We start from the raw sequence: 10688 nt of genomic DNA on the forward strand, positions 1-10688 counted from the left end.
AAAACTTGTAACACAAGTGAAACTTCCCCTATTTTATCAAACAGTAGTCACTAGAGGAACAGCCTCTGGAGAAGTCAGCTGGAGTACCAAGATTCTGAATGAATAGTAACCTATGCTCCTAATTAGAGAGAACTGCCGAGAAATAGAGACAGATCATTTCAACCTAATTTTTTTCTATTATGATTCTGATGTTTGGGGCATGTCAAGGATGTGGGCCATCTTGGGCATACCTATGTGGAAAGAGAGTACATTTTATGACACCACAGCCAGGCAAGCCTCATTGCAATGATTTCTCTACCTGCACTGTAGACCTTTCTTTACAACTTACTTCTGGAAAATAGAATAAGGTAACGCTAGCGCTAACCTTTCATTCCGACTTGGTGTTTGTAGCAACCACTGTGTATAAGCCATTGAAGTACTGATGTTGGTGACAAAATCAGTGCTTTTTCCCAGTCCATATGGTCATGAGTGTGTGTGACACTCAGGATCACTGGTGGATCTTTGAATCCTCAGTACTCAATAAAACACCGACTCTGGATTCGCTCCAATCTGCAGCACAACCCACGTGAGGGAAAATGTTTCTTTGGCCTCCCAGTTTCTAGAAAAATCACTGTTCCCTGCACTGATTTTCATAACCATAGAACAAGAGGAATACTACTCTTAAGGTTCTTTTCCTGATTGGAGATCAATATGTCTTTAAGCTTTGAACCTTCTGTGTCATGGTTTAAGCACAAATTTTCCGCAACTCATATTTGCAGCATGTAAAATACAATTCTATTAACTGATCCTTTGCCTTAAGGGATGTTAGGTATTTGCCTTGGGGTTTTTGAAAGACATATGGCAAGACAGAACTGGCCCCTAACATAGTGTATATTAGTCTGAGAACACTGGGATGAATTAATATGCTAAATGCCTACGAAGCATAAAATTCACATCCATGTTAAATATGAACACGCTCAATATTATACTGGGGGAATGACCTCAAGGTGGAAGTTTCTGTTCTTACAAACGTTTATTTTCCTCCAAATTTATTGTGTTTTTCTGTAATGCTGTGAAAAGTCTTCATTTCCCTTTTCCCAGGTGTTGTTCAAAAAGCAAGCTCTCAACCACAGACTAATCTTCATCTTTTCAATGTCTTGTATGTTGATATAGTTTCATATGTAAGAATTTATATTAGTTTTCCTCAGGGATTTATACATCTATATATATATATATATATATATATATATATATATATATATATACATACACAGATATATACAAGCTTTTTATCCTCATCTTACCACTTGACAATACAACTTTAAGTATGTTTTACACAGCTGTTCCTTGGTCAAGGTCATTTGCAAGAGCAAGTCGGTTTCTGAAGAAATCTTGTTTGGTGGGTGAAGGATCCATTGAGGGGTTCTCATTAGTTTTTTCCCTGTATTCTGATCCACTGGACCTAAAATCTCAGCACACAGATAAAGTACAGGTTGATTTGGTTTTAATTGTTTTCAAATATTTTATCTATCCAAATTGTCTTGCAATTGTAAAACAGTTGCCTCCTAGATCTGGAATAATTTTTACTTCCCCTGAATTTCATGACTCAGGACATGAGTAACTAAGATTTGCAGTGAACATAAAGAATTTACCTTTCTAATGCTTTATGGGGACAGTTGTGACAATTGTGTATGTCAGTGTAAGAAACTGTGTAATGACATTGTAAAAGGGGAATAAAGGCTTAGAAAATTCAATAAATCCTATTTTGATTCGATCAAGTAACTACTCCACAAATTAGCAAGGCCCTTAAATTTTAAGGGATGGAATTCATTGTTCTCAACCAAGGTTATCAAGGGCCTTTACTTAATTTGGGCATTACATTACAAACTCTTGCTTTTGCTTGTTTTCATTTTAAAATGAAAAATTTATTGAAGCCAACCACACATATATGCTACATTTGGTAGAATGCAGAAATTAGTACAGTAATCAGATTAGGGAGATTCTATTATCTCAACCACCACATAGGAGACCAAGCCCAATCAAGAGGCAACAACTCAAAACAGTCCAATTGAGTCCCCAGTCGAGGGTGTATTCTTCCTTTCTCTTGGTTAAGCCAGTTGGGTAATCCATTCCAGCTCTGCACCTTCTCCAGTTTGTTCATGTCAGAAGTCCCTAGAGGGAGGAGGCTTTCTGGAAATAACCTCTGATAAACTAGGCTGGGGCCCTTTGGCTAGCTTAAACCCTGAGCTAAAATGAGTAAAACTAGCCCAGTGACTTAAGAACCAATATCAAAAGACCTCATGCAAGGTGTATGACAGTGACATTAGACATGAAGTTCTTTGTCCAAAGCTCCTGCACAACTGAGCAAGTTCTCCATGTGCCAAGGCAGAGTCAGGCATGCTTCCACTATCCACAAAAGAAAGATAAGTTCTTTCACTATCATTGATACGCTTTGAGTGTCCTCATTGTTGCTATTAGATAAGTTAATTACGACTATCATTTACTGAATTAATGGGGCAAAGTTCAAACTCCTTTACATCATTCAAGGAAAGAAGTTGGATCCACACAAAGGCTAAAACCCTGATGTCTGGAAGCCTGATGACTGATTAGATTTTTTTACTTTTTGCCCTGATATTTGGTATCACAGATGAAACCCTAGCTGCCTACCACACTTTCTACATCTGGTCAGTAAGGAGCACTTTTCCGTTTATCCCAGTGCATATTCTCTATCCAACCCGAGTACATCTGGGTATTCATTCAATAAGATGACAGCCGAGTGGGGTGAAAGTCCCTCTTCCTTTTCAGCGCAGAAGACCCCTTGGAACTCTCCCTTGAGACCACCTCCACAGGTCCCACCCTGAAGCTCCAGGCCTTCTCTCAGAACTCCCAGCTACCTCCAGTTCAGATCTTCCCTGGTTAGTACACTGCACCCAAAATGTTAGGAAGAAAGATTTTTGACCATGTCATTCTTTCCCCATATCTTCTGTTATCCAGAAGACTAAGAACGCCTAAAGTTTGGGGGGCAGGAAGTAGGAAGCAAGATTTGAATCTGGCTGGTGTTTCTTAATTGTTTTCCCACATGACAGTTTCTCATCAGAAAGTCATTGCTCAAAACATAAAATCTTTACCTTCCATTTCCCCTCTTAGCTATGTCTGATCTCTCCAAAACCCAACATGTCACACTTTGATGGTTCCAACATGCAACTGTTTCATGTTTACCTGGAAATGGGAAAGCTTTGATGTCACCACCAGCCCCAAGGACCACAGAAATCTTCACCAGTTGCGTTCCCATTTCTGAAACAAATGCCAAAATCGCCCTGTCTAGTTTTCAAAGTCCACAAACTCAGCTTAGTTTTTTCTTTAACTGCTTTTCTCACAAACCACCTTCTCTATGTCTGCAGGTGTGTGAATGGCTCTGCAGTTCTTGATATTAACTAACAATTAACTAATGGCTAACTTGTTAATCATTTTCAAAATCCAGCATTCTACTGTAGCTATGACTAAAAGCTCATTTTTATCCTTTTAAAGATATTTTTAACTGATTTCTTTCTAATGAAATATGGCCACCTCAACTCATGGACTCCTCCAAAGGTGTGGCTCTTGAGTAATGCATACCTAAATTACTGAGACATAAGCTGCAGAATCTAGGAGAAAGAGCTAGTGTATTTGCTTTTATCCCCTTTCTCGATAAAACAAATGGCTTTTGAGTTCCTGGGGCCATTTTGGCTGACTGCAGGACAGAACTGGGAACACGTAAAGGGCCAGGCAGGCAAACGCTTGCTGGGTAAGGGTAGGATGGCTACTAGTACATTCTGACACAGCCATCCAAATATTTGACGGAAAAGAATGGACCTGTCGCTAACTTTCCTTCCACTCAACTGACAGGGATGAAGAAAAATCACAAGTTGGGTGGGTCATACAAGTAGCAGTTTGCTGTGGTAAGCCTTAAAGTTTGTTTGGAGCGGGGGAAGGGGGAAGGGCTGGAATTAGTGCTGCAGGACCCTCTGACTTAAGAAGGGTTGGTTTTCTGATGGAAAGACTCCGCCTTGAAAGCTTTAGGAACGTGCAGATGGAGAAGTAAGGGAGCAGAGGAACACCCATCCTGTTGGCCAAATCAGTTGGCCCAGGTAATCAACAGGGTGACAAATGAATGCTCATTTAATGTATATCTGTAGAGAGGTTACTATGTTCTAGGTACTAAACCTTGTAGCTAGGTTACTCTTACATTTGGATCGTAAGCTCCTGATGACAGTACCTAGAACACTGAAGATCCTTAACTTAGTGACTGATTTCCAATGACCTGCTGAGTAACATCTGTAATCAGGTTTAAGTAAATGTTATCCCTTCAGCCATCTCCTTCAGTTTTCAAGTTATATAAGGAAGTGAAATGGGAAATGAGAGAGAACCCCAAAGTGGGTAAGAATGGAGGAAGAACTTGAGATAGGCTCTGAGGAGGTAGAGAAGAAGTGGGGGTAAAGTTATCAGTTGATTCTTTAGCAGTCCTCCTTCCCGTTACATGGTCTGTTCCATAGCCAAGGCTGAGCAGATGCAAAGACGGCTGATAGGACACAAAAGAAGTGGATTCACTGACAATCACATGGGGCCCTGCAGAAGTGCTCTCTCTGCAGTGTGTGGTTAAGAAAATAAGAGATCCCGATGCGACTGGTAGAGGGAGGGTGCTGTCTGGGAAGGAGACACTCTGAGGCATGTGAGTTACAAAGTGCTAAAGAGGAAGAAATGGGTGAGGAAACAGAATTAATCATTAGGAAGCCATATTCTTTGTCTTCCACTCCCCCCAGAGTTGAGGATAAAAAGAGAAAGCATCTACATTCCCTGCCCCTAAGCTGTTTTACGTAACCCTTTTTCCCCCATGCACACCCCCAACCAGGACTTATTAGCCTAAGTGCAAGATTTATATATAAAGATGAAGTAGCATCTGTCTCGGACTTCAGGACAGTCTAGACTTAAGTTTTTGAAAAGCCTCCAGATAGATCCTTGCAGAATGGGATAGTCTGCCTACCATCCTGCTCAAAGGCAGGGGGACAAGGATTCAGTCCAGCATCAGTCTATCACATTAGGTCTGTTCCTGTCTTCTAAGAATCGTCATTGAAAATTTTTAAAATCATTTAACATTTTCCAACTTTAAGATATGCAGTCTTTATTCTGACCAATTCTGGGCAGCTCTCAGGGACACATGACCTGGCATCTACCCAGGACAAATGTGCCCGAGATAGAAACAATCAGAGCGTCATCCTTTTCCCCAAATATCTTGGGCATTTTTCAGGATTTTTTTTGTTTTATGATGTCAGCTTGACTCTCCCTTTTGAATTCTTGTGGGCAGGAGCATTCGGCCCTCCCAGCCTCAGAGGGAAGAGAACCCTTTCTCAGGTTTTCTGTTGCATCTGGCTCCATGCCTAGCTTCGTCCCGAAGCAGCATTCTGGGTGGGTGGGCCCACCAGCCAAACAAGCCCCTATGGATACAAAACGTGTGTCAGCGCAGACGGGAGTGAGCCTCCAGAGGGCCATGGGAGAGGCAGGCAGCGAGCCCCTGATGTGACACACGTGGCTTTTCTGGCGCTGGTCCCTTTTGGGCCTCTGAGGCCAGCCTCTGACATGACTCCAGTACCTGGGATGAACCATGGCTTGAAGTCCCAGAGCTTGCTTCCAGCCTGACCTCCCGACACATGGGAGGAAAATGGGCTGATTCTCCTTCTTTCTGGTTCCTCCCTGTACCTCTCCGCATGCCTGGCTCCAGGGTGCAAGTTCCTACTAACAGCTGGGACCAACCAAGCCACTCACAATTCCCAGACAAGCATCTCGCACAGCACGTGCATATAATAAAGGATGTTCCATTAATGAGGAGAATCGAGGGTTCTCATCTGAGTTAAGAGCCACTGACCTTTCTGTGCTACACTGGGGCCTCCCTGCCCTTCATCTCTACTTCAGCATAATGGAACAAACTTTCCATGGTTCTTGGATGAAAATACTCAGAAAAAGCTACTAGAGCTGCTCCTTTATCCCATGCCAAGTCCCCAAAGTGCCCACCGTGGCACCCTGGACACGAGGCGATAAGCAAGCATCACATGATGGTGCTCACAGTTCTACACAAGATGTAAAAAGCCAGGAAAGCCTGCCAGAGGGAGCAGCCATCTGTGTGGCGCCACCTTTACTTCCATCCGTATAACACTTCAAATTTGAAATACAAAGACAGTACCAGGATTGGTGGCAGCAACTGGATTGATGCAGGAGGCACTCATCTATGAAAAAGGATAAGAGGACTAAGGGGATCCATCTGGCCCTCTAAAAAGGATCCCAAAAAGCTGCAAGAGGGCTGAAAGCAGTTAACCAACATGAAAATTTGGAGAGTCCACAGCAAGCGCCCAGCACTGAACCAAGGGCTGGGGGAGGCTACAGAAAGACAAAATCTGGTCTTCTACATGGTGAGTCTTTAAAATTAGAGGTCCCAGGCCACATTAATTTCTTGTTTCAGGTGTTAAAAAGATGTGATCACCCAGACTGATCTACAACAAAGTCAAACTACAGATAAAGCAAATCTCAGGACTAGAAAGCACTCAAGTGGCAATGATCTCCCACCCCGTGTGGCAATCCCTTTCACAGCATCCCTGACCAGGGTCATCTAGCTTCTCCTTAAGAGAACCCACTCCCTCATGAGGCAGCCAGCTCCAGTTCCAGGCAGCTGCATTTTTAGAAAGTTCTTCCTCTTACCCATTGCTCCTAGATACAGAGGTAACAAGCCCACTGGATACAGAGAGGACAAGCCCACTCCCTCTGCCTCAGGTAACTGGCAGAGTGTTTTCTTGCATCTCTGAAAAACGGGAATTTGTAAAGGAGCCGTGGTGGGTCCATTACTCATTGCTTTCTAACAGACAGCACCCAGTCACTATAAATGGCACTGGGCAAAAAGTGGCTGTTTTCCTGGGAAGTACTGTGGCTTAAAAATAAAAATAAGTAAAAATAAAAAGATAGGCTCGGGGCTTCCCTGGTGGCACAGTGGTTAAGAATCCGCCTGCCAATGCAGGGGACACGGGTTCGAGCCCTGGTCCGGGAAGATCCCACATGCCGCGGAGCAACTAAGCCCATGTGCCACAACTACTGAGCCTGTGCTCTAGAGCCCGCGAGCCACAACTGCTGAGCCCGTGCGCCATAACTACTGAAGCCCACGCACCTACAGCCTGTGCTCCGCAGCAAGAGAAATCACCGCGATGAGAAGCCCACGCACCACAACCAAGAACAGCCCCCGCTCGCCGCAACTAGAGAGAAAGCCTGTGGGCAGCAACAAAGACCCAACACAGCCAAACATAAACAACTAAATAGATAAATAGATAAAATAAAATAAAATAAAAAGACAGGCTCAAGCAGTGTCCTTAGGAGTTTGGAGCCCTCAGAAGATTTCAGAAGCCTAAATCCCAGGGTCAGGCTGGAGAGCTGTCCGCCTCCATTTCTCAACACACTGTCAAACCTGTCAGTAGGGGGCTCTCCCTCCCAATGCAGGGGGCCCAGGTTCGATTCCAGGTCAGGGAACCAGATCCCACGTGCACACTGCAACTAAAGACCCGGAGCAGCCAAAATAAATATTTTTTTAAAAAAACAACTTGACAATAGGTACTGGGTCAGGAAAGATCTAAATCTATGATCCTAGAGAGAGGGGAACAATTCTCAGCTCATTACCCCCTGAATAAAGCGGATCTAGCAATAGTCATGCACGCACGGGGCTACTTTAGCAAAACTGTAAGGGGACTCATGGAGTGGGGCTGTCTCACTGCAGTCGTTTCTCCCCCTTTCCTTCTTCCAGTCACAACAGGTGGGCCCAACAATCAGAGGCCTACTAATCTCAGTACTACCCTCCCTATCAGAGAGGAATTAGACAAACCATCAAAAAAAAGTCCTCACTCCAGGCCTGCCCCCAATTCTTCCATCAAGACCATTATCTAAATCGGGAGAAAGTGATTTCCCTGTGCTTCGTCACTTATCAGCAGCTCTGTAAAGTCAGCCATAGTGTCTTTAACTTTTCCATCCACTAAAATGGGAAGATTTACTGTTTAAAACTCACTTCAAGAATCTCCTCTTCCAAGAGAAACTAAGTAGCAGGCAAAATCTCTCTCAGGGAGAGGGAACAGGCCTGAGGACCAGTGGAGAGAGAGACAGCCGTCTTCCAGGCACGCGATGGCTGGACTGGAGACCCCCCCACCCCGCCATCAAATGCTAATGCTCAGCTCTTTCTTACATTTCATGCTGGGGTTTGGCCATGGTCTCCCAGTCTACGAGACAGTGCTAATAAGTGCTGACCGAAATGACAGGTGGGTGATTCCACACAGCAAGGACCGAGAATCTTAGAAGGACCACAGGAGGGAGAGGCCTTGTTTCTGCCTCCTATGGAGTATGGAAACTCCATTAAAGTGATTTTTTTAACTAGGACCCAAGCCAAATCCATTCAATCATTTCTGCTAGGGAAAACACTGGCAGAAGTACCCAAAAATATGCACAGGCAACCAGGATGACTATAGGCCCCTACAGGCAGAAGTGCTGTGATGCCTTAGAAAACTTTCCACAGGTGGGGAGATCCTGCTGGCGCACCCGTTACACCCAACTCCAATGGTGGATCCCACTCCTCCCAGCCAAAGGGGATTTCCTAGGGGACCTCCTCTGCTCACTCCTCTCAGAACACACGACTTTGGGAACAAGGAAGTAGGGCTAAAAGACAGAAGCAGCAGAGGACAGAGCTGAGTTTGCTTTTACTCTACGAGATCACAATGAGAAACATCTTCACCTGGCAGGAATCGTGGCTACTGGGTGCAGGCACTGAGCTTGAAGCAGTTGTGTGAAACCAGGCTACTTGATACTTATTACTGTTAAAACCTCAAGACTTAGCCCACAGGGAAATGAGTTACAATGCTGTCTTGTCTAAGGGCTACTCACTTCTTTTTAAAGAGCTTGCGGAAGGAGCTGCGAAAGCCCCCTTTCTGGTCTTGCCTGGGGTTTTGATCGCTGAAAGATGTTTGTTCACTTTCTCTTTCTTCCTTTGGACAGAATCTCGTGGCGTCTTCTAAATGCATCTCCTGAAAACATAAAAGAGGGGTGTATTTTTACTCTTTTCAAAAGTTAATATTGATCCTGACTATGGGACAATTTTTTTAACTTGTCACTTTCCTCTCCCACTACAAAAGGCTAATGGTGGGTACCCTGTTCCAACCAAAGCAAACCTAGGCTAATTAAGAAACCAGTAGTTGAAAAGAGGATAATTTTCTGCTGAGTGTAGAAGTATTTTCTACATATCAAGGCAAATAGTCTAGAGTAGGGTTATGATATAACAATAATTAAAGATCAGGAAATAAAGGAAGATTAACTTCTGGCAACAATATTGTCTTGCTGGAAAACCAACAGTAGTCCCCTCATATCCCTGGCTATGTTTCTTTTTCTACAAAATAAAAAAGTTTCTTGATTTTAATACTAGTTTAAATTCGTGTTCCTAATTCTCCACTTTAGACATTAATGATGGAAGGAGTTTTTGAGAGGTCAGATCTATTTAGAAATTAATGTCAACTCATATTTCCAACCTGCACGCATGCCTTTTACAATTCTTAATCCATGCTATTTACAGTGTAAAGTTAAATTAAAAAGCAAGGCTCTATCTTTTGTGAACTCTCTAGTTTCTTTTTAAAAAGCAACCTAACTTTGAACCAAAAAGAGAAGCCAAGAAGTCAAAGCAAAAACCACCGTGAAACGTTCATGAATTGGATCGGTGAATGCTTGCTGATAGAGAGCAAACAGTGGGGACAAATTTTTTTCAGGAAACATATGGGTTTGACTTTGAGACCTTAACTCAGGGTTGTAGTAGCAGATCTAGAGAGTCTCTGAGATTCTATGAAGATTCATAACTAAACCACGGAGATCAACACCTTAATGGCTTAGTGTAGCGTTTCTGAAAGTGTGGTCCTGGGGCTTACAGGATCAACTGGGGCCTTTATTTAAATGTAGACTCCTGAGCCCCAAGCCAGACTATCTGAACCAGAATCTCTGAAGTTAGGCCTAGATAATCTTTTTGCACACTTAGATTTTGAAAACCAGCAGTTTAAGGCATGTGCCAGCTCACCTGCACCTAATGTTTGTATGAATCACCTGGGAATCTTGCTAAAATGCAGATTCTGATTCAGTTGGTCATGGGTGGAGCCCAAATCCTGCATTTATAACAAGCTCCCAAGTAATACCTTTACTACTAGCCCAAGGACCATATTTTGAGAAGTGGGCTTTTAGGGACTTTTTAGGACTAAATCTATTAATAGTTTTAGGAAAATCTGTGGAATCATCTTGATAATATCTTGCATTTGTATAGCATTCCATACTTTACGAAGCATATTCACAAACTTTATCTTATTTGGCCTTATCCTCACACGACCCTGTGAGGTAGGTATAGATTGTCTTATTTCACAGATGAGAAAACTGGAGGCACAGAGAAGCCAAATGACTTATCCAAAAGCACACAGCTATCTGGCAGCAGAGTCAGGACTAGAACCGGGATCTCCTGACACCCAGTCAGGTGCTCTTTCCACTAAAGCATAGTGTCTTCTTTCTTAACTCTTAGAGACAGAACACTAAAGACTAGGGTTTGGTTGGCTCTGAGGGCAGGGGTGGAAGATACACAGAGTATATTTAAGGAGTTGGAACCCTAGGAACTTTGTACATCTCAGCAG

The 10688-nt window shown here is 43.3% G+C and overlaps 1 protein-coding gene across 1 annotated transcript in view; it reads right to left on the reverse strand.

The window, feature by feature from the left end:
* Nucleotides 1-1311: 1311 nt before the first annotated feature.
* Nucleotides 1312-10688, reverse strand: part of ARHGEF33 (Rho guanine nucleotide exchange factor 33) — a 47022-nt gene continuing 37645 nt past the window's right edge. Inside the window, exons 15-16 of the mRNA XM_007445793.1 lie at nt 8917-9056; nt 1312-1441 (exon numbers count right to left, since the gene is read on the reverse strand). Coding sequence (XP_007445855.1) covers nt 1312-1441; nt 8917-9056 — 270 coding nt within the window. The remainder of the gene's footprint in view (nt 1442-8916; nt 9057-10688) is intronic.

The sequence above is a fragment of the Lipotes vexillifer genome, unplaced genomic scaffold, assembly GCF_000442215.2.
Source record: "Lipotes vexillifer unplaced genomic scaffold, Lipotes_vexillifer_v1.1 scaffold278, whole genome shotgun sequence".
Classification (NCBI taxonomy): domain Eukaryota; kingdom Metazoa; phylum Chordata; class Mammalia; order Artiodactyla; family Lipotidae; genus Lipotes; species Lipotes vexillifer.